Here is a 19,802-nt window from a genome sequence, read left to right as displayed (position 1 = left end):
TTCAGGGGGTCCCGGGGAGTGTGTCAGTATTTACAGGGGGTCTCGGGGAGAGTGTCTGTATTTACAGAGGGTCCTGGGGAGCGTGTTGATATTTTCAGGGGGTCACAGGGAGTGTGTCAGTATTTACCGGGGGTCCTGGGGAGCGTGTTGATATTTTCAGGGGGTCACAGGGAGTGTGTCAGTATTTACAGGGGATCCCCGGGGTGTGAGTAGAATAATATTTCCTTATGATGTTTCTATGTTCTCCCTCAGCCTCCCTTGTGTGGCCTGAGTGTTGTGTTAGGAATAAAAGTGAATGCACTGAGCCCGGGTTTGGCGGAACGGGAGGTTGTTGATGAATCATGGACTGTGTGATATTTATTACACAATTGGTCACAATTTCTCGATATTGTTTGCACACATCATAGCAGTTGAGATAATGACATTTGGTAGATCTCTGTTTATTGAGATACAGTGTGGAATAGACCTTCCAACAGAGAACTCGCCACCCAGCAAACCCTGATTTTACCCCAGCCTAATTACAGGGCAATTTACAACCAGCAATTCGACTTGTGGGAGGAAACCTGCACAGTCACAAGAAGGAACATTGAAACCCCTTGGAGACAGTGCTGCAATTGAACTGTCAAACACTAGAACGCCCCAAGTCATTGCGCTGACCGCTACACCGTGCAGATTCTCTCCATAGATGTCACTGTTTGTTCTGCATCATTGTGTTAATGCGCTGTGAAATAATCTGGTCAATATGAGCAAAGTTGAAAGTACATTTGAAGGAGTGTTGTGGGTCCATTTCTGCCTCCTGTAGCTCTGCGGACACTCCACCTGCATTACAACTGCTCTCGTGGATTGGCATGTCACAGAAAAATTCACATCTTGCCCTCCCACACCCCTCCACCACCACACGCTGGTGTTAAAATGAGACTCCCATCGGAGATTGCCGACAGAGGCTTTGGAAGCAAGGAACTCCCTCCTTTGTGAAAGGGAACTTCTGTAGTACATACCATGGCAGGGGTGGTGGGCATCACTGCAGGGGCTCCAAGATAATGCCGCCCAGCCACATCCCTCCCCACCCAGCTCTCTGCCTCCACAGATGCCAACATCTAACTGCTACTGACACCCCATTTATTCCATGACCCCCTCATTGGAATCTTCCCATGCACCCAATTCCTTTTTGCTGTCCAGTTCAGACTTGCTCTGGTTCCCTAAGAATATCGGGACTCCTTGTAGCCGGTCTTCTTTGTCACCCCTGCTGGGGCGTGGGCTGCCAGAGTCCACTGTCCTGGGCCAGCCTTTTCAATTGTCCCCAGCTGGAGCCCATCTTAGAAAATCTCAAGGATGAGGTATCTGGTGCTTCTGTAGTTGTGGGGTTTTATGGGATGGTATTACCAGTCCCACGCCCTGTCACAGCTGGGCTTCGGACTGTCCGTGCAAGGTCTTGAAACTGGTCTCTCTGCCAATAACTGTCCGTCCGGGCACCTAGAGACCACCAAACCTGGCACCTGTTCTCCTCGTTCATCACCATCTCCAGTGAGTTATTCCAAGAACATTCTCTCTCTCTCTCTCTCTCCATTGCTCAGTCACTGGCCGTTCCGATGTGAGGAATCTAGCACTCTTGCTCTCAGGTGACCTGGTGTGTCAGCCTCAAACAGCATTCATCTCTGTCAGGGGCACAAACACACACCATAAACACGAGATTCTGCATCTCTGTCAGGAACACAAATACACACCATAAACATGAGATTCTGCATTTCTGTCAGGAACACAAATACACACCATAAACACGAGATTCTGCATCTCTGTCAGGAACACAAACACGCACCATAAACACGAGATTCTGCATCTCTGTCAGGAACACAAATACACACCATAAACACGAGATTCTGCATCTCTGTCAGGAACACAAACACGCACCATAAACACGAGATTCTGCATCTCTGTCAGGGACACAAACACGCACCATAAACATGAGATTCTGCATCTCTGTCAGGGACACAAACACACCATAAACACGAGATTCTGCATCTCTGTCAGGGACAGAAAAAACACACCATAAACACGAGATTCTGCAGATGCTGGAGATCCAAAGGAACACACACACAATGCTGTAGGAATTCTGCAGGCCAGGCAGCGTCTATAAAAATGAATGAGCAGGCGAAGTCTTGGGCCAAAACCCTCTATCAGGAAGGAGGTTGGGATTGGAAGAAGAGGAACAATAAGGAGAGGTTTAGGGACCAGAGGGTGGTCATGAGTGGTGTAGGGGCCAGAGGTAGTGAAATGGAGAGAGAGAGACAGGATAAAGAGAAAGGGGTGTAACTGAAAGGCACGATTGAGAAGAAAGAGAAAAGGAGATGGAGACAGAGAAGAGAAATCGTGAGTGAAAGAAGAGGAGTGGGTGAGTCTCACCTATTTGATTAGTCTCTGAAGTTTCCTCCACCTCTCTGCTGGGGACACCTGCAGTCACAAGGCAGAAACAGAGAAGGTGTGATTCCATTCCACAGTTCAGGACAGGCCATTTAGTCCACCCCTTTCCTCTATCCCCACATCCCTTCATCCCCAAAACAACCCTTCCAGGCCCAAACCAGACAACAGATTAGACCCTAACTCCTGCTCCAGCATGGTGTGCTGTTGGTGGAATGGGGAGAGGATTCCCAATACCTCCCACCTTCCCTTTTCCTTGTGGAATCACTTCCCAACTTTACAATGGAACCCATTCCTGGAATTCCTTCTCCAATAACATCCCACCCTCCACTCGCCCTGTCATCTCCATCCCCCCCCTCCCTTACATCTGTGAAACAGACACCAAGATTGGGGCAGTGGTGGACAACGATAAAGACTATCCGAGCTTGCAGTGGGACCTGGACCAGCTGGAAAAATGGCAGGTGGAATTTAATGTGGACAGGTGCGAGGTGTACCAGGACGGGAGCTGCACGGTGAGTGGTAAAACCCGGACGGGAGCTGCACGGTGAGTGTAAAACCCGGACGGGAGCTGCACGGTGAGTGGTAAAACCTGGACGGGATCTGCACGGTGAGTGGTAAAACCCGGACGGGAGCTGCACGGTGAGTGGTAAAACCCGGACGAGAGCTGCACGGTGAGTGGTAAACCCGGACGGGACCCGCACGGTGAGTGGTAAAACCTGGACGGGACCCGCACGGTGAGTGGTAAAACCCGGATGGGACCTGCATGGTGAGTGGTAAAACCCCAATGGGACCTGCACGGTGAGTGGTAAAACCCGGATGGGACCTACACAGTGAGTGGTAAAACCCGGACGGGAGCTGCACGGTGAGTGGTAAAACCCGGACAGGACCTACATGGTGAGTGGTAAAACCCGGACAGGACCTACACAGTGAGTGGTAAAACCCCGGACGGGAGCTGGCACGGTGAGTGGTAAAACCCGGACAGGATCTACACAGTGAGTGGTAAAACCCGGACAGGAGCTGCACGGTGAGTGGTAAGGCACTGTTGGATTCTGTTGTTAAAATTCAAGGTTCTTTCAGAAGTCAGGAAAGAGGCACAAAACTTGTTACTTCATAATTGTTTTATTAGAGCACAGGGAAATTGAACTAACAGTTCTAGAAGTCTACTAAGTGAAGGAAGAGACAAAAAGCTAAGACGGCGCCCAACATGCCATAGTTCTTTTTATACCTGCAGATAAGGAAATTCCATTCAAATCTGTAGACAAGAGTTAACCAGTGAGGTACCCCCATTCAATATTGTTCCACCAAGAGAAACTTCCAGAATCACTAGGGAAAACTTGATATGCACTAGGGGAAACACACTGAACTTGCATATACATATTATGGCCTCCAGGAAGCACAATAAACTATTACAACTGGAGAATTAATTATCGAACTACAAAGAAAATATCTTTCATTAGTCTTTCATTCATCTCTTAACAATTAACCATATAACAATTACAGCACAGAAATAGGCCATCTCGGCCCTTCTAGTCCGTCTACTCTTATGGTCATTATTCTATATGTGGATTTATTAATATGTCCCACAAGAAAATGAATGTGATTTTATAATCTGCTGATATATTGATAATAAATTTACTTTGAACTTTGAATAAACAACCTAATCCAACAGGCACAGAGGAGGCAGAATACTCCTGGTTTGGGAGATAAAATAGTAACCGAAGAGGGAGGGATTATCCCAGAAACGAAGAAATGGGACAGAAGAGGCAGGTTGGGAAGGGGGCACTTCTGTTTGGGAAGTGAGAGGGCGGGAGGAATAGAGAATCATCACCCACATAATGGCAAATGCGTCAGGTGGCTACTTGGTGTTGATGGGGAAATCAGAAGTGGCAAAAGGAGGAAGACAGCATGGTTTGGCTAGCGGATAGGTTCAAAGGATTGATTGGACTGCCCCTCCAATACACCTACCTGTGTACCAACTGTGGAGCTTGACCAGAGAAAGATCCCGAGTAAGATGATAAGGAACAGCACAACGAAGCACGGCACAAGGATCTTCAATTGGAAACAACGGGAACAGGGGGGGGAGGGTAGCAGAGGGGACAGGGGAATTCACTGGAAAACACATGGGTATCCATGAATGCTCAACGTTTGCCAGAGAGATATTGCCCCCAACCCTCCTCCTCAACCCCATTATTGCTCCTCTATCTTCTCCCACTCTCAGCGTCCCCTCATGCCTCTCCCTTCCTCCTCATCGCCCCTCCTGCAGAGCTCCTTCTTGTAGCCACTCCCTCCTCAGCACACCCTCCCACATCACTCCCTCCTCACCCCCTCCCACATCACTCCCTCCTCACCCCCCTCCCCACATCACTCCCTAATCAGCACCCCCTCCCACATCACTCCCTCCTCAGCACACCCTCCCACATCACTCCCTTCTCACCCCCCTCCCACATCACTCCCTCCTCACCCCCTCCCACATCACTCAATCCTCAGCACACCCTCCCACATCACTCCCTCCTCACTCCTCCCACATCACTCCCTCCTCAGCACACCTCCCACATCACTCCCTCCTCACTCCTCCCACATCACTCCCTCCTCAGCACACCCTCCCACATCACTCCCTCCTCACCCCCTCCCACATCACTCCCTCCTCACCCCCTCCCACATCACTCAATCCTCAGCACACCCTCCCACATCACTCCCTCCTCCCACATCACTCCCTCCTCAGCACACGCTCCCACATCACTCCCTCCTCACTCCTCCCACATCACTCCCTCCTCAGCACACCCTCCCACATCACTCCCTCCTCACTCCTCCCACATCACTCCCTCCTCACTCCTCCACATCACTCCCTCCTCAGCACACCCCTCCCACATCACTCCCTCCTCACTCTCCACATACTCCCTCCTCAGCACACCTCCCACATCACTCCCTCCTCACTCCCTCCTCAGCACACCCTCCCACATCACTCCCTCCTCAGCACACCCTCCCACATCACTCCCTCCTCAGCACACCCTCCCACATCACTCCCTCCTCACCCCCTCCCACATCACTCCCTCCTCAGCACACCCTCCACATCACTCCCTCCTCAGCACACCCTCCCACATCACTCCCTCCTCACCCCCTCCATCACTCCCTCCTCAGCACACCCTCCCACATCACTCCCTCCTCAGCACACCCTCCCACATCACTCCCTCCTCACCCCCTCCCACATCACTCCCTCCTCACCCCCTCCCACATCACTCCCTCCTCAGCACACCCTCCCACATCACTCCTCCTCAGCACACCCTCCCACATCACTCCCTCCTCACTCCTCCCACATCACTCCTCCTCAGCACACCCTCCCACATCACTCCCTCCTCACCCCCCCCACATCACTCTCTTCTCAGCACACCCTCCCACATCACTCCCTCCTCACTCCTCCCACATCACTCCCTCCTCAGCACCACCCTCCCACATCACTCCCTCCTCACTCCTCCCACATCACTCCCTCCTCACCCCCCACATCACTCTCTTCTCAGCACACCCTCCCACATCACTCCCTCCTCACACATCACTCCCTCCTCAGCACACCCTCCCACATCACTCCCTCCTCACCACCTCCCCACATCACTCCGTCCTCACCCCCTCCCACATCACTCCCTCCTCAGCACACCCTCCCACATCACTCCCTCCTCACCCCCTCCCACATCACTCCCTCCTCAGCACACCCTCCCACATCACTCCCTCCTCACCCCCCCACATCACTCTCTTCTCAGCACACCCTCCACATCACTCCCTCCTCCCACATCACTCCCTCCTCAGCACACCCTCCGACATCACTCCCTCCTCACTCCTCCACATCACTCCCTCCTCACCCCTCCCACATCACTCCCTCCTCAGCACACCCTCCCACATCACTCCCTCCTCACCCCCTCCCACATCACTCCCTCCTCAGCACACCCTCCCACATCACTCCCTCCTCACCCCCTCCCACATCACTCCCTCCTCAGCACACCCTCCCACATCACTCCCTCCTCACCCCTCCCACATCATCTCCTCCTCACCCCCTCCCACATCACTCCCTCCTCAGCACACCCTCCCACATCACTCCCTCCTCACCCCTCCCACATCACTCCCTCTCAGCACACCCTCCCACATCACTCCCTCCTCACCCCCCCACATCACTCTCTTCTCAGCACACCCTCCCACATCACTCCCTCCTCCCACATCACTCCCTCGTCAGCACACCCTCCCACATCACTCCCTCCTCACTCCTCCCACATCACTCCCTCCTCAGCACACCCTCCCACATCACTCCCTCCTCACCCCCCCACATCACTCTCTTCTCAGCACACCCTCCCACATCACTCCCTCCTCCAACATCACTCCCTCCTCAGCACGCCCTCCCACATCACTCCCTCCTCACTCCTCCCACATCACTCCCTCCTCACTCCTCCCACATCACTCCCTCCTCAGCACACCCCTCCCACATCACTCCCTCCTCACTCCTCCCCACATCACTCCTCCTCAGCACACCCTCCCACATCACTCCCTCTCCTCACCCCCCCCTCCCCCACATCACTCCCTCCTCACCCCCTCCCACATCACTCCCTCCTCAGCACACCATCCCACATCACTCCCTCCTCACCCCTCCCACATCACTCCTCCTCACCCCCTCCCACATCACTCCCTCCTCAGCACACCCCTCCCACATCACTCCCTCCTCACCACCTCCCACATCACTCCCTCCTCACCCCCTCCCACATCACTCCCTCCACAGCACACCCCTCCCACATCACTCCCTCCTCACCCCCCCACATCACTCTCTTCTCAGCACACCCTCCCACATCACTCCCTCCTCCCACATCACTCCCTCCACAGCACACCCTCCACATCACTCCCTCCTCACCCCCCCACATCACTCTCTTCTCAGCACACCCTCCCACATCACTCCCTCCTCCCACATCACTCCCTCCTCAGCACACCCTCCCACATCACTCCCTCCTCACTCCCTCCCACATCACTCCCTCCTCAGCACACCCTCCCACATCACTCCCTCCTCGCTCCTCCCACATCACTCCCTCCTCACTCCTCCCACATCACTCCCTCCTCAGCACACCCTCCCACATCACTCCCTCCTCACTCCTCCCACATCACTCCCTCCTCAGCACACCCTCCCACATCACTCCCTCCTCAGCACACCCTCCCACATCACTCCCTCCTCACCCCCTCCCACATCACTCCCTCCTCCACCCTCCCACATCAGTCCCTCCTCACCCCCTCCCACATCACTCCCTCCTCACCCCCTCCCACATCACTCCCTCCTCACCCCCTCCCACATCACTCCCTCCTCACCCCCTCCCACATCACTCCCTCCTCAGCACACCCTCCCACATCATTCCCTCCTCACCCCCTCCCACATCACTCCCTCCTCACCCCCTCCCACATCACTCCCTCCTCAGCACACCCTCCCACATCACTCCCTCCTCACTCCTCCCACATCACTCCCTCCTCACCCCCCTCCCACATCACTCCCTCCTCAGCACACCCTCCCACATCACTCCCTCCTCAGCACACCCTCCCACATCACTCTCTCCTCACTCCTCCCACATCACTCCCTCCTCAGCACACCCTCCCACATCACTCCCTCCTCACTCCTCCCACATCACTCCCTCCTCACCCCCTCCCACATCAATCCCTCCTCACTCCTCCCACATCATTCCTCCTCAGCACACCCTCCCACATCACTCCCTCCTCACCCCCCCCACATCACTCTCTTCTCAGCACACCCTCCCACATCACTCCCTCCTCACCCCCTCCCACATCACTCCCTCCTCACTCCTCCCACATCACTCCCTCCTCAGCACACCCTCCCACATCACTCCCTCCTCACTCCTCCCACATCACTCCCTCCTCACTCGTCCCACATCACTCCCTCCTCACTCCTCCCACATCACTCCCTCCTCACCCCCTCCCACATCACTCGCTCCTCAGCACACCCTCCCACATCACTCCCTCCTCAGCACACCCTCCCACATCACTCCCTCCTCACCCCGCTCCCACATCACTCCCTCTTCACCCCCTCCCACATCACTCCCTCCTCAGCACACCCTCCCGCATCACTCCCTCCTCACACATCACTCCCTCCTCAGCACACCCTCCCACATCACTCCCTCCTCACACCCTCCCACATCACTCCCTCCTCAGCACACCCTCCCACATCACTCCCTCCTCACTCCTCCCACATCACTCCCTCCTCACCCCCTCCCACATCACTCACTCCTCAGCACACCCTCCCACATCACTCCCTCCTCACTCCTCCCACATCACTCCCTCCTCACCCCCTCCCACATCACTCCCTCCTCAGCACACCCTCCCACATCACTCCCTCCTCACCCCCTCCCACATCACTCCCTCCTCACCCCCTCCCACATCACTCCCTCCTCAGCACACCCTCCCACATCACTCCCTCCTCACCCCCCCACATCACTCCCTCCTCACCCCCTCCCACATCACTCCCTCCTCACTCCTCCCACATCACTCCCTCCTAGCCAGCCCCTCCCACATCACTCCCTCCTCAATGGCCCCTCCCACATCACTCCCTCCTCAGCACACCCCTCCCACATCACTCCCTCCTCACTCCTCCCACATCACTCCCTCCTCAGCACGCCCTCCCACATCACTCCCTCCTCACTCCTCCCACATCCCTCCCTCCTCAGCACACCCCTCCCACATCACTCCCTCCTCACCCCCTCCCACATCACTCCCTCCTCACCCCCTCCCACATCACTCAATCCTCAGCACACCCTCCCACATCACTCCCTCCTCACCCCCTCCCACATCACTCCCTCCTCAGCACACCCTCCCACATCACTCCCTCCTCACTCCTCCTACATCACTCCCTCCTCAGCACACCCTCCCACATCACTCCCTCTTCAGCACGCCCTCCCACATCACTCCCTCCTCACCCCCTCCCACATCACTCCCTCCTCAGCACACCATCCCACATCACTCCCTCCTCACCCCCTCCCACATCACTCCCTCCTCAGCACACCCTCCCACATCACTCCCTCCTCACCACCTCCCACATCACTCCCTCCACAGCACACCCTCCCACATCACTCCCTCCTCACCCCCCCACATCACTCTCTTCTCAGCACACCCTCCCACATCACTCCCTCCTCAGCACACCCTCCCACATCACTCCCTCCTCACTCCTCCCACATCACTCCCTCCTCAGCACACCCTCCCACATCACTCCCTCCTGGCTCCTCCCACATCACTCCCTCCTCACTCCTCCCACATCACTCCCTCCTCAGCACACCCTCCCACATCACTCCCTCCTCACTCCTCTCACATCACTCCCTCCTCAGCACACCCTCCCACATCACTCCCTCCTCACTCCTCCCACATCACTCCCTCCTCACCCCCTCCCACATCACTCCCTCCTCACCCCCTCCCACATCACTCCCTCCTCAGCACACCCTCCCACATCACTCCCTCCTCAGCACACCCTCCCACATCACTCCCTCCTCACCCCCTCCCACATCACTCCCTCCTCACCCCCTCCCACATCACTCCCTCCTCAGCACACCCTCCCACATCACTCCCTCCTCACCCCCTCCCACATCACTCCCTCCTCAGCACACCCTCCCACATCACTCCCTCCTCAGCACACCCTCCCACATCACTCCCTCCTCACTCCTCCCACATCACTCCCTCCTCACCCCCTCCCACATCACTCCCTCCTCAGCACACCCTCCCACATCACTCCCTCCTCAGCACACCCTCCCACATCACTCTCTCCTCACTCCTCCCACATCACTCCCTCCTCAGCACACCCTCCCACATCACTCCCTCCTCACTCCTCCCACATCACTCCCTCCTCACCCCCTCCCACATCAATCCCTCCTCACTCCTCCCACATCACTCCCTCCTCACTCCTCCCACATCACTCCCTCCTCACTCCTCCCACATCACTCCCTCCTCACCCCCTCCCACATCACTCCCGCCTCAGCACACCCTCCCACATCACTCCCTCCTCAGTCCTCCCACATCACTCCCTCCTCAGTCCTCCCACATCACTCCCTCCTCAGTCCTCCCACATCACTCCCTCTTCACCCCCTCCCACATCACTCCCTCCTCACCCCCTCCCACATCACTCCCTTCTCACCCCCTCCCCACATCACTCCCTCCTCACCCCCTCCCACATCACTCCCTCCTCACCCCCTCCCACATCACTCCCTCCTCAGCACACCCTCCCACATCACTCCCTCCTCACCCCCTCCCACATCACTCCCTCCTCAGCACACCCTCCCACATCACTCCCTCCTCAACACACCCTCCCACATCACTCCCTCCTCACCCCCTCCCACATCACTCCCTCCTCACCCCCTCCCACATCACTCCCTCCTCAGCACACCCTCCCGCATCACTCCCTCCTCACTCCTCCCACATCACTCCCTCCTCAGCACACCTCCCACATCACTCCCTCCTCACTCCTCCCACATCACTCCCTCCTCACCCCCTCCCACATCAATCCCTCCTCACTCCTCCCACATCCCTCCCTCCTCACCCCCTCCCACATCACTCCCCTCCTCAGCACACCCTCCCACATCACTCCCTCCTCACCCCCCCACATCACTCCCTCCTCACCCCCTCCCACATCACTCCCTCCTCACTCCTCCCACATCACTCCCTCCTAGCCAGCCCCTCCCACATCACTCCCTCCTCAATGGCCCCTCCCACATCACTCCCTCCTCAGCACACCCTCCCACATCACTCCCTCCTCACTCCTCCCACATCACTCCCTCCTCAGCACACCCTCCCACATCACTCCCTCCTCACTCCTCCCACATCACTCCCTCCTCAGCACACCCTCTCACATCACTCCCTCCTCACTCCTCCCACATCACTCCCTCCTCACCCCCTCCCACATCACTCCCTCCTCACTCCTCCCACATCACTCCCTCCTCAGCACACCCCTCCCACATCACTCCCTCCTCACTCCTCCCACATCACTCTCTTCTCAGCACACCCTCCCACATCACTCTCTCCTCACTCCTCCCACATCACTCCCTCCTCAGCACACCCTCCCACATCACTCCCTCCTCACCCCCCCACATCACTCTCTTCTCAGCACACCCTCCCACATCACTCCCTCCTCACTCCTCCCACATCACTCCCTCCTCACCCCCCCACATCACTCTCTTCTCAGCACACCCTCCCACATCACTCTCTCCTCACTCCTCCCACATCACTCCCTCCTCAGCACACCCTCCCACATCACTCCCTCCTCACTCCCTCCCACATCACTCCCTCCTCACCCCCTCCCACATCACTCCCTCCTCAGCACCTCCCACATCACTCCGTCCTCACCCCCTCCCACATCACTCCCTCCTCAGCACACCCTCCCACATCACTCCCTCCTCAGCACACCCTCCCACATCACTCCCTCCTTACTCCTCCCACATCACTCCCTCCTCACCCCCTCCCACATCACTCCCTCCTCAGCACACCCTCCCACATCACTCCCTCCTCACTCCTCCCACATCCCTCCCTCCTCACCCCCTCCCACATCACTCCCTCCTCAGCACACCCTCCCACATCACTCCCTCCTCACTCCTCCCACATCCCTCCCTCCTCACCCCCTCCCACATCACTCCCTCCTCAGCACACCCTCCCACATCACTCCCTCCTCACCCCCCCACATCACTCCCTCCTCACCCCCTCCCACATCACTCCTTCCTCACTCCTCCCACATCACTCCCTCCTAACCAGCCCCTCCCACATCACTCCCTCCTCAATGGCCCCTCCCACATCACTCCCCTCCTCAGCACACCCTCCCACATCACTCCCTCCTGACTCCTCCCACATCACTCCCTCCTCAGCACACCCTCCCACATCACTCCCTCCTCACTCCTCCCACATCACTCCCTCCTCAGCACACCCTCCCACATCACTCCCTCCTCACTCCTCCCACATCACTCCCTCCTCACCCCCCCACATCACTCTCTTCTCAGCACACCCTCCCACATCACTCTCTCCTCACTCCTCCCACATCACTCCCTCCTCAGCACACCCCTCCCACATCACTCCCTCCTCACTCCCTCCCACATCACTCCCTCCTCACCCCCTCCCACATCACTCCCTCCTCAGCACCTCCCACATCACTCCGTCCTCACCCCCTCCCACATCACTCCCTCCTCAGCACACCTCCCACATCACTCCCTCCTCAGCACACCCTCCCACATCACTCCCTCCTTACTCCTCCCACATCACTCCCTCCTCACCCCTCCCCACATCACTCCCTCCTCAGCACACCCTCCCACATCACTCCCTCCTCACTCCTCCCACATCCCTCCCTCCTCACCCCCTCCCACATCACTCCCTCCTCAGCACACCCTCCCACATCACTCCCTCCTCACTCCTCCCACATCCCTCCCTCCTCACCCCCTCCCACATCACTCCCTCCTCAGCACACCCTCCCACATCACTCCCTCCTCACCCCCCCACATCACTCCCTCCTCACCCCCTCCCACATCACTCCTTCCTCACTCCTCCCACATCACTCCCTCCTAACCAGCCCCTCCCACATCACTCCCTCCTCAATGGCCCCTCCCACATCACTCCCTCCTCAGCACACCCTCCCACATCACTCCCTCCTGACTCCTCCCACATCACTCCCTCCTCAGCACACCCTCCCACATCACTCCCTCCTCACTCCTCCCACATCACTCCCTCCTCAGCACACCCTCCCACATCACTCCCTCCTCACTCCTCCCACATCACTCCCTCCTCACCCCCCCACATCACTCTCTTCTCAGCACACCCTCCCACATCACTCTCTCCTCACTCCTCCCACATCACTCCCTCCTCAGCACACCCTCCCACATCACTCCCTCCTCACCCCCTCCCACATCACTCCCTCCTCACCCCCTCCCACATCACTCCCTCCTCAGCACACCCTCCCACATCACTCCCTCCTCAGCACACCCTCCCACATCACTCCGTCCTCACCCCCTCCCACATCACTCCCTCCTCAGCACACCCTCCCACATCACTCCCTCCTCAGCACCTCCCACATCACTCCGTCCTCACCCCCTCCCACATCACTCCCTCCTCAGCACACCCTCCCACATCACTCCCTCCTCAGCACACCCTCCCACATCACTCCCTCCTCACCCCCTCCCACATCACTCCCTCCTCAGCACACCCTCCCACATCACTCCCTCCTCACTCCTCCCACATCACTCTCTTCTCAGCACACCCTCCCACATCACTCCCTCCTCACTCCTCCCACATCACTCCCTCCTCAGCGCACCCTCCCACATCACTCCCTCCTCACTGCTCCCACATCACTCCCTCCTCACCCCCCCACATCACTCTCTTCTCAGCACACCCTCCCACATCACTCCCTCCTCACTCCTCCCACATCCCTCCCTCCTCACCCCCTCCCACATCACTCCCTCCTCAGCACACCCTCCCACATCACTCCCTCCTCACCCCCTCCCACATCACTCCCTCCTCACTCCTCCCACATCACTCCCTCCTCACTCCTCCCACATCACTCTCTTCTCAGCACACCCTCCCACATCACTCCCTCCTCACCAGCCCCTCCCACATCACTCCCACCCCGATGGCCCCTCCATAATGCTCCCACCCGATGCACTGCTGTCACCATCAAGATGAGAATGTGCTCTTACCAGACCAGGCAGGGGAGGTGGTGCTCTCGTTTGTCCGTGTGTTGACGACAGTACAGGTGAAGCTGGAATTGGCTGACACTTCCACCTGGATCATACTGCTGATGCTCCAGAGCCCCGAGACGGCATCCTGGCTGAAGTTGTCCTGCCTCATATCGAGTAATGATCTGCTCTCCCCGTCTGTCCAGCTCACTGTGGGCTCTGGATATCCACCGGACGAGTGGCAGGTCAAGTTCACCAAGTCCCCAGTTTGTACCCGTTCCGGATTTGGGCCAACGATGGTGGGTGTGCTGTAATGGGCTGTTAACGGAAGGAACAGCGTGGTCAGAGTTCTGAAGTAGCAGAGGGCAGACAGGTTCAATGTTAGTGGGGTTGACTACCAACCCTTACACCCCTCCCCCATCTCCGTGACACCCTCCAACCCCTACACCCCTCCCTGTCTCCGTGACCCCCTCCCCGTCTCTGCGACCCCCCTACAGCCCCTACAAAACTCCCCGTCTCTGTGTTGCCCTCCAGCCCCTACACCCCTCCCCGTCTGTGACCCCCTCCAGCCCCTACACCCCTCCCCGTCTCTGTTAACCCCTCCAGTCCCCTACACCCCTCCCCGTCTCTGTGAACCCCTCCAGTCCCCTACACCCCTCCCTGTCTCTGTGAACCCCTCCAGTCCCCTACACCCCTCCCCGTCTCTGTGACCCCCTCTGGCCCCCTACACCCCTCCCCGTCTCTGTAATCCCCTCCAGCCCCTACGCCCCTCCCCGTCTGTAACCCCCTCCAGCCCCTACACCCCTCCCCGTCTCTGTAACCCCCTCCGGCCCCCTACACCTCTCCCCATCTCAAACCTGCTCTGTCCTCTGCAGCCCCCTCATCTCCATGATCTCTCCTGCCATTGGGAAGGGAATTGGGACTTGATTTACGGTGCACAGTACTTAAAGACGCAGTCCTCACTCACCTTTAACCAACAGATGGACATTACACTCGCCAATTTTTGCCCTCTCCTGCTGTTGTTTTCTGAAGATGTAACAAGTGTAGATGCCCTCATCGTGGGCTGTGATGTTTTGGATTTGGACAGACAGGTTTCCACCCTTCACTATGCCAGCAGATTTGGTTCGGTCTCTGTACTGTTCATCTATAGGTTGTTTTTGAATCTCTCCATCCTCAAACAAGTAGATCACCGTCTTCTGCCGCTGCCAGGAGAAATAGTGATTCTGCAGCGAGAAACTTTGCTCGTCATACGTACACAGAAGGATGGCGTTTTCTCCCTGGCACATCAGGACGTCTATCATTCCGGGAACTTCAGCTGGGTGGGGAGTGGGGAAGAGAGGGTTATGTTACATGGGGCACAGAATGATCCCACCACTTCTCTCCTCCCGTGGGTGTCCGGCTCCTAGTTTCTCTCTCTGCTTCTGGTGGGATTCATCCCAGGCTTAGGTTGCACACAAACACAAAATGACACCTCAGACTCCATTCCACATGGGGTTGAGACGGACAGATAAATCAACTTTGAACGCATGGTGGGATAGACATGGTGAGCTGAATGGCCTCACTGGAACATTTGTTGTCTCTGGGTCGGTACATTGGAACATTTGTTGGTTCTGGGTCTGTACATTGGAACATTTGTCGTCTCTGGGTCTGTACATTGGAACATTTGTTGTCTCTGGGTCTGTACATTGGAACACTTGTCGTCTCTGGGTCAGTACATTGGAACAGTCATTGGCTCCGGGTCTGTACATTGGAACATTTGTCGTCTCTGGGTCGGTACATTGGAACAGTCATTGGCTCTGGGTCTGTACATTGGAACATTTGTCGTCTCTGGGTCGGTACATTGGAACATTTGTTAGTTCTGGGTCTGTACACTGGAACATTTGTTGGCTCTGGGTCTGTACATTGGAACATTTGTCGTCTCTGGGTCAGTACATTGGAACAGTCATTGGCTCTGGGTCGTACTTGGAACATTTGCGAACATTTGTCGTCTCTGGGTCTGTACATTGGAACATTTGTTAGTTCTGGGTCTGTCTGTACACTGGAACATTTGTTGTCTCTGGGTCTGTAGAACATTCTTGACTCTGGGTCGGTACATTGGAACAGTCTTTGTCTCTGGGTCGGTACATTGGAACATTTGTTGTCTCTGGGTCTGTACATTGGAACATTTGTCGTCTCTGGGTCGTCATGACATTGTCGTCTCTGGTCGTACTAACCAGAGTTTAGAAGAATGAGTACGGGACCTCATTGAATAATGAAAGGGTCTAAAGCAGGGGTTCCCAATCCGCTTAATGGTATTGGTCCATGGCATCAAAAGGTTGAGAAACCCTAGTCTAGACAGAGTGGATGCTTCCTATAAGGAGGAAAGTTGGAGGATACCCGGACAGAACACGAAGAATATTGTCTGTGATGAGGGCTGGAGGAACATCACCTCATGTACTTGTACTCTTCCCCCGTCCCCAAATTCTGGCTTCAGCTTCTTCCTTTCCAGTCCTGATGAAATGTTTCAGCATTGACTGTTCATTCCCCTCCATAAATGCTGCTTGACCTACTGAGTTCTTCCAGTTCATCGGTTGGACTCACTCTAGCTTGCTGGCCTGGTGTGCTGTCTACACAGACTTCAGCCAGGCCTTTGACAGTGTCGCACATGGTTGGCCAGTCTAGCTCAGCTCAAATGGACATGTCAGTTGGATTGTTGGGAGGAGGCAGCGGGCTGGTATTCCAGATTGGAGGCCCCCTCGCTGGCGGTGCTGCAGGGAAACTGTCTGTGTTGGCGTGGTAGCATAGCGGTGAGTGCCACAAACCCCTTACAGGCAGTGCCAGGAATCGAACCTGTGGCACACCGGAGGGAAGATCTACTTATTAATTTTATTTATTGAGATATAGTGCAGAAGAGAGTCTTCCACTCTTCCAGCAAACCCCTGATTAATCCTACTCACTGAACCTACCACCCAATCGATCTGCACTGTGGGAGGAAACCACACAGCCACAGGCAGAATGTACAAAGTCCCTGCAGGCAACGGCGGGAACTGACCTGGTCGCTGGTACTGTAGTGCATCGCGCTTACACAACATCACGTTACACAGCTGCCCCGCGATCTCATCGAAACCTATCAGATATGGATGTTTTCAATAGTGGCAGAATCTGGGAGCAGAGGGCACAGCTTCACAATGGGACAACCCAGAAATGAGAAGGAACTTCTTTCGCCAAAGGGTGGTGAATCTGTGGAATTCATTGCCACAGACGGCTGTGGAGGCCAAGTCATTGGCAATATTTAAAGCGGAGGTTGATAGGTTCTAGATTAGAAATGGCATCAAAAGTTACAGGGAGAAGGAAGAATTGGGTCGAGAGGGATAAAAAATCTGCCATGATTGAATAGCCTCATTGTGCTCCTATGCTCAATCACCAGACCGGGAGGGTGTAAACTGGGTGAGAGGGATGGTTTAGGAAGGGGAGAGGGCTGACCTGTTGTGGGATCAGACTGTGCAGTGAGTTGTTGGGGTGGGGGGTGTGAATGCGATGGAATGATACTCACCCAAGTGAATGCAGAGTTGCATGGAGAGGACTGTCAGGAGCAGCAAGGTCTTCATAGCAACTGGGATGGAGAGGAGAAAGTTAATGGGCACACACAGACACACTCCTTCCCCCTTAACCACACACTCAGTGCACTCCGTCACCAGAGCTCACCGGGCTACTGAGGCTGCCTTATCCCAAACCCCTCACCTTGGTCCACCCAGAAATATGAGGGGGCATTGAGGAATCTCAGCTGAAGGGTCTGAATTCCCTCCCTTACATCCCCTTCCCCACACAGACTGTGGCGGTCTCACCACCTCCCTCCCACCTTCTCTGGGGAGGGTCATGAGAAAGGCCCCACCCAGCCCTGGGCCCAAAGGTCAAAGTATAGTCATTGAGGTTTGTCTCCTTACAAGCAGCCACCAAACAAGAAACTGCCCATGGTCACCATGAATGACCACTGCTTCGCCTTAGACCACAGCTGCCCCTGGTTCTTACCCATGCTGCAAGAAGGGGAGATTTTTGAGGGAAGAGAGGAAGAAAGACGGAGATGGGGGCAGTGAGAGAGGGGGAGACGGAGGGGGGGGAGACGGGGAGGGACAGGGGAAAGGAGGAGAGGGAGCGATTGAGATCGCCGTGAATCAGAATCATTTTTCACCGACTACTATACCGTCAGATTGGTCGGTTTGCGCCGGCAGCGCACACACACAGACATTGAAGGAAATGAACGGTTCGAGCTCAGCGGACCAGGGAGCCGGACCTAGGGGCCACAGAACCCCGAGCGCCCTGCAGATGGCAGCGTCAGCCCGGCCACAGGTCTCAGTGTGACGGGCACTGATTCCCGCTCGCTCCCCCCTCCGTCCCTCACTCGCCTTCCCCCTCATACGGAACCCCACAGTGCGGGAGAGGCGGCGAGGCGAGAGCGCGGCGGCGCGGGAGAGGCGGCGAGGCGGGAGCGCGGCGTCGCGGGAGAGGCGGCGAGGAGGGAGCGCGGCGTCGCGGGAGAGGCGGCGAGGAGGGAGCGCGGCGTCGCGGGAGAGGCGGCGAGGAGGGAGCGCGGCGTCGCGGGAGAGGCGGCGAGGAGGGAGCGCGGCGTCGCGGGAGAGGCGGCGAGGAGGGAGCGCGGCGTCGCGGGAGAGGCGGCGAGGAGGGAGCGCGGCGTCGCGGGAGAGGCGGCGAGGAGGGAGCGCGGCGTCGCGGGAGAGGCGGCGAGGAGGGAGCGCGGCGTCGCGGGAGAGGCGGCGAGGAGGGAGCGCGGCGTCGCGGGAGAGGCGGCGAGGCGGGAGCGCGGCGTCGCGGGAGAGGCGGCGAGGCGGGAGCGCTGCGTCGCGGGAGAGGCGGCGAGGCGGGAGCGCGGCGTCGCGGGAGAGGCGGCGAGGAGGGAGCGCGGCGTCGCGGGAGAGGCGGCGAGGAGGGAGCGCGGCGTCGCGGGAGAGGCGGCGAGGAGGGAGCGTTGCGGGAAGGGTGGCAAGTAGGATGGGAGCGCCTCATGAAACCTGTCGCCTTATCTCCCAGGGAGAGAACTAGAGTCAAGTTACTGAGGGATTCGCGCTCAGGAAATCACGAATGAACTGGAGGTGCGGCCGCTGTACAAGGAAATCAGACGCACAGAGCAATTGAAAGACCATCTCACCGAGTAATCAATGCAGAGCCGGTAGAAGACACTCTCCTCGCCTCGGTTGATGATTTCACTCTAACCTGCCTCCAGTCTGTTGTTAAGTTCCACTTTTCTCTCTCATGTACGCCTAATGACCCGAGTACAGATCTCGCGTCACGTTTCCGCACCGCCTGGGAACGTCCCCCCGTGGGCGTTGCTCCCTCCCGAGACACTCAGAATGCCGGTGGAGGGCAGTGTCTATGGAAAAGAGCACGGATGACGTTCCCAGCTGAGATCCTTCATCAGGACTTCCTCCCCAAGGGTTGCTTGGTTTTCTCTCTGTTCCTCCTTCCTCACTTACCCATCACAATGTCCCCCCTCCCTTCTCTCTCTCTCAATTTCTTTCTCCCTCTTCCTCTCCCCAGACAGCCTCCTCCTCAATTTTCCTCCTGCATTCTCTCTGCTTATCCACTCTCTTCCTCTCTCTCTTTCCCCTCTCTCCGGCCCTTTTCCTCTCTCTCTCTTTCTCTTCCTCACTCCCCTCCTCTCTCCCTGCTTCCTCTCTCTTTCCCCCTCTCTCACTCACTCCTCTTTCTTTCTCACCTTACTCTCTTGCCCTT

General features: G+C 57.0%; 1 protein-coding gene across 2 annotated transcripts; it reads right to left on the bottom strand.

The window, feature by feature from the left end:
- Window positions 1–424: 424 nt before the first annotated feature.
- LOC140201618 (CD276 antigen homolog) lies at window positions 425–19,778 on the bottom strand. Of its 2 annotated transcripts, none has more exons than XM_072265994.1 (7): window positions 19,219–19,778; window positions 17,608–17,667; window positions 15,043–15,390; window positions 14,097–14,393; window positions 4,381–4,524; window positions 2,401–2,448; window positions 425–1,701 (listed from the first exon to the last, which is right to left on the bottom strand). In XM_072265994.1, exons 2-7 carry the CDS (start codon window positions 17,660–17,662, stop codon window positions 1,616–1,618), a joined length of 978 nt encoding a protein of 325 aa, XP_072122095.1. In that variant the 5' UTR covers window positions 17,663–17,667; window positions 19,219–19,778; the 3' UTR covers window positions 425–1,615. The 2 variants fall into 2 exon arrangements, with proteins under 2 accessions (XP_072122095.1, XP_072122096.1); XM_072265995.1 differs by having other exon boundaries at window positions 425–1,655; window positions 19,219–19,775.
- Between the last annotated feature and the right edge of the window lie 24 nt (window positions 19,779–19,802).

This window comes from Mobula birostris, chromosome 8 (assembly GCF_030028105.1).
Source record: "Mobula birostris isolate sMobBir1 chromosome 8, sMobBir1.hap1, whole genome shotgun sequence".
Taxonomy (NCBI): domain Eukaryota; kingdom Metazoa; phylum Chordata; class Chondrichthyes; order Myliobatiformes; family Myliobatidae; genus Mobula; species Mobula birostris.
Note: the sequence above shows the minus strand (reverse complement) of the source record. Positions and strands in the feature narration are given on the sequence as shown.

Bases quoted from the DNA above. Each gene is read 5' to 3' on its own strand.
- LOC140201618 (XM_072265994.1), bottom strand. From the start codon at position 17,662: ATGAAGACCTTGCTGCTCCTGACAGTCCTCTCCATGCAACTCTGCATT. The intron at 15,391-17,607 runs GTGAGTATCATT...CTCCCCACCCAG, and splicing joins GCAACTCTGCATTCACTTGG to CTGAAGTTCCCGGAATGATA. The intron at 1,702-2,400 runs GTGAGACTCACC...TGTTCCTGACAG, and splicing joins TTCAGAGACTAATCAAATAG to AGATGCAGAATCTCGTGTTT.